Source organism: Drosophila novamexicana, unplaced genomic scaffold, assembly GCF_003285875.2.
Source record: "Drosophila novamexicana strain 15010-1031.04,08,12 unplaced genomic scaffold, DnovRS2.1 tig00001385-arrow-arrow-pilon, whole genome shotgun sequence".
Classification (NCBI taxonomy): domain Eukaryota; kingdom Metazoa; phylum Arthropoda; class Insecta; order Diptera; family Drosophilidae; genus Drosophila; species Drosophila novamexicana.
This window is the reverse complement of record NW_020824853.1, coordinates 470551-474512: the sequence shown is the minus strand read 5'-3', so window position 1 is coordinate 474512 and position 3962 is coordinate 470551. Positions and strand designations below refer to the sequence as shown.

General features: G+C 44.6%; 1 protein-coding gene across 1 annotated transcript; it reads left to right on the top strand.

Annotated features, from left to right (window-relative positions):
- The first annotated feature begins 336 nt into the window (after window positions 1-336).
- On the top strand, window positions 337-1896 carry LOC115767403 (proteasome subunit alpha type-2-like). Its single transcript, XM_030711668.1, has one exon. The coding sequence runs from the start codon at window positions 454-456 to the stop codon at window positions 1156-1158; it is 705 nt and encodes a 234-aa protein (XP_030567528.1). The 5' UTR covers window positions 337-453; the 3' UTR covers window positions 1159-1896.
- The last annotated feature ends 2066 nt before the right edge of the window (window positions 1897-3962 follow it).

Below are 3962 nucleotides of genomic sequence, written 5' to 3'. Positions count from 1 at the left end.
CAAATACGCTGTTAATGTTCTCACGATCCTTTTTGAGTTTTTTTTTTTCAACCTGAATGCTAAACTAAATTGTGTATATGTATATATCAAAATGCAAACTCCTTTCGGAGAGACCGAGCGGAGGAATCCAAGAAATACAATATTTGCAATCAGAACGAGAGTCTATATGCATAATATTATAAGCACAAACATATCTGCTAGAACATTATTTTGAGCATAGAGTATTATGAATGTGAAAAATAGGAAACTGTTAATCAAAGTGGGCATTGACTAACCTATTGAGGTCTTAATTCTCAACAACTTCAATAGTTCAGTACTCTAAGGAAACTCGGTACATTCAGTACAACTTTCCCAGTACACTCGAACATCGTGGGTTTTTTTTTATTTTGGTAAATTTTATATATATATGTATATATATTTTGTTCCATATTGTGACTGAGGCGGTCTTCCGAGATGAGTGTAAATCGTTATAACTTCTCGCTAACCACATTCAATCCGGCTGGCGAGCTGAAGCAGGTGGAGTATGCCAATAATTGTGGGTCGAAGGGTGCGCCAACTGTGGGTATCATAACGAAGAACGGACTCGTTTTGGCCACAGAGAAGAGGATCGACTCAAAGCTTACGATCGGACGTACCGTCAAGAAGCTGGAGAAGATAAGCTCGCATATGGCGATGGCCTATTCCGGCATGGCTCCAGATTTTCGCATCCTGTCAAAGATGGCGCAAAAGACGTGCGCCGCATACAGCTTGGTCCACTCGGGCATTGTGCCCGTCGACGGCATGGCGATGGCCGTTTCCAACACCATGCAGGAGTTCACCCAATCCTGTGGGGTTCGTCCATTCGGGCTATCCGTCCTGCTTGGCGGCTGGGAGAGGGGGCGTGCACGTCTCTTTCGCTTGGATGCCGCTGGTTCGCTTCTGCCCTTTAGAGCCTGTGCCGTCGGCAAAGATGCAGAGCAACGCATGGCATTTCTGGAACGCCACTATACTCCCAGACTTACTATGGAAGTCGCCATATATCTGGCCATTCAGGCGATCAGGATGGGCAACGAGCAGTCGATGCCGGCCCAGCATTTCGAAATTGGCATAGTCGATAAGACTGGCTTCAGGCGCCTGGACATCGCGACAATCGAGGCCTATTTAACGAACATTGACTAACAGCAACACGACGCAGCTCTTTTAGTGTGCAAGTTTATAGTGTGATACGTGGGAATGAAACACATTTAATTTGATCACGTTTTCGGTTCTTTCAAAAACCCTTTTCAATTCATGCAGTGGCAATTAATCGGGGCTGGATAGACTTTTAGTTTCAACATTATTGGTAAGTGATTGGTCGAAAGCTTAAAATTGATTGGGCTGTAGAAAGATTCAAGTCGACTAATCAAAACGGATGCAACGATGGATTTTATGTACATAGACACAAGCGAGGCGTGTAGCGATCACTCTCGGCTTTTGCCATGGCACGTTGGAATGAGACGTGTTTTCTTTTCATTTTATATTTAAGAAATTTTTCGTTAGAGCTTTCATGGGAGCCTTTGGCACAATGGAACGTTAGTGCTCGCAAGCAAAAACTATAAAACTCTAGCATTCATTCAATCAAAAACCTCATAATCCGCACATCAATCAATCAATCGTTAATACCCAAGCTTCATTTATGATATAATTTTGTGATATATAATTATGTTTACCATATTTTAAATGCATTTGGACAATTTAAGCAATATTTCAAGCAAACGCCACAAACTATCAATCGATCAATCCAACTGGCACGTCAACTTCAATAAATTAATTGATTGACAATCAATCGAATACACAACCTTTCATATTTTATAATGTAATAAGAGTTCATGTAAGTCTAGCATTCATTCAAGCAATACATTTAAGCATCAATCGATCATCAATCAATCGAATAAAAATTTTTATATATATATATATATATATGTATTGTTAATTCAAGCATCAAGCATGCAAGCCAATCGATCAATCAATCGATAAACACAAATTTCGAACTCGCACAAGCCACAATGGAATGAAACGCATTTTATTTGCTAAGCGCTTAGAAACGATGCGAATGCGAAACGCGATAAGCGACAATGCTCGCTAAGCTTCTCCCGTTTCCGGTCGATAAGCAACAATAAATTATCGCTACTCGCTACGGTTAGCCGCGCTAAGCTCTCTCGCTTCCAGTGTAACCCATAACTATAAGGGCGTGTTCTCATCTTTCACAGCGATCTGTTGCATCCGATTTGATGCATTGTTTTGGATTACACTTAAGGGTTGCCGGTAGCACAGCCAGAATCTAGCCAAGCGGCAGCTCCACAATGCAGCGCCATAACCAGACCAAAGGGGATGCCCGGGTGAAGATGTGTACTACGATGGGGACGACTCTCTCTCTGTGTGTACCTTTCAGTTTGCCGATGTGTCAAGTGGCGCTTGCGGGGCTGCTTGACCAGATACCCGGCTAACTGGATGCCGGGGCTAGGCGTTGGCGTTGGCACTGGCGTTTACCTGGCGACCAGAGTTGTCGTGTTTTTGTCTCCCGGCATCCTTTATTTATATATTTTCTTGCCTGGGTTTTGGTTCCACATTTTTTTTTTTATACTTTTATTTCAGTTGCCTTCAATGCAATTATACTGGATAAATATCTTCTTCCGTTTTAGCTGTAATTACAAAAGTTTAATTGAGTTTTCTCGGCTCGTTGTGTTCGTTTCTTTTCCCTACTTCATTTTTTTTTACCCCCCGAACCGTCTGCTTCTTCTCTTTTTGTTTTGCACTTGTTTTTGTCCTGCTGCTGCTGCCGCCGCCGATGCTGCCGCTGCTTTGTTGCTGTCGTCCTGTTCGGCGCTCGTCGACATCTCTGGCGCTGGCTGTCGTTGCGGCTGGCTAGAAGTTTATCCAGCATTCCTCTCTGTTAAGTCGTCCTGGCGGGCTGGAGCTGGAGCTGGCGCTGCAGCTGGAACTGTCGTCGTTGTCGCCGTGGCTGCTGTTGACGCTTTTTCCATCTGGATCTGTGGCCGCCTGTCTTCATCTCCAGCCTTACTTTTTTTTCTCTTTTCCTTTTTTTATTGTTGATGTTGCGAAAAAGAGTTGTTTTCAGCCTGCCAGGCCTGTCTATCTAGCGCCACGTGATTGTTTTTCGCCACAACAACAACAGCAGCAGAGTGACATAGAGAGAGGGGACGAGAGCGAAATGAGGGGGGAGGTTGGGGAATGGTCTGGCAGACAGCGGCGCGCCTGAGGCTGAGTGATTTCTTCTAGTTTGGGACGTCCCAAGGACAGGCATAATAAAAAGTGATTAAAACGGAGAGCACTTGTATTTCAACTTGACTTTAAGGCGCTTGCCCTAACCTCACTTGCAGCAGTGCTGCCAATTTATTTTAAATAAATAGCGAAAGTGTTGAGTAACGGCGCAAAGCAAACGCCTCACGCACACACGCACACACGCACACACGCACACACACAGACAGCAGGCATGGCAGTTGCCGGCTGAAACATACGGATGAGCGGTACAGATTCTGGTTAATTTATTCATTGCAAATTTACATGCTCATGTTTGCAAATTTAAAAACTGCACACACTCACACATTTACATATTCACAGCAAAAGAGACGGCAAATGCATAGTTAGAAAGTGTGCGAGTGGGAGGCAGCTAGAGAGTGAGAGTGCAGAGTGCCGAGAGGTGCAGGGGCCGTGCCAGCGAGTTTATTCAAAGCAGACTCTCCTAGTAATATGTAAATCGCATTGCCAGTGCCAAAGTGGAGTTTGCTCAGAGTCAGCAGGCTTTCCAGTTGCAGCTGCAACCGCAGGCCCTCAGCCCACCCCAGCCCTAGCCCCAGCCCCATCTAGATTCGCATTCGCATCAGCGCCTCTGTATGGCGTAGCGTTCAGTTATTTTCCTATGGGAAAAATCCACTTGGCGCTACCCCAATATTTACATATCATAGTTGGCTCCACAAATGAGT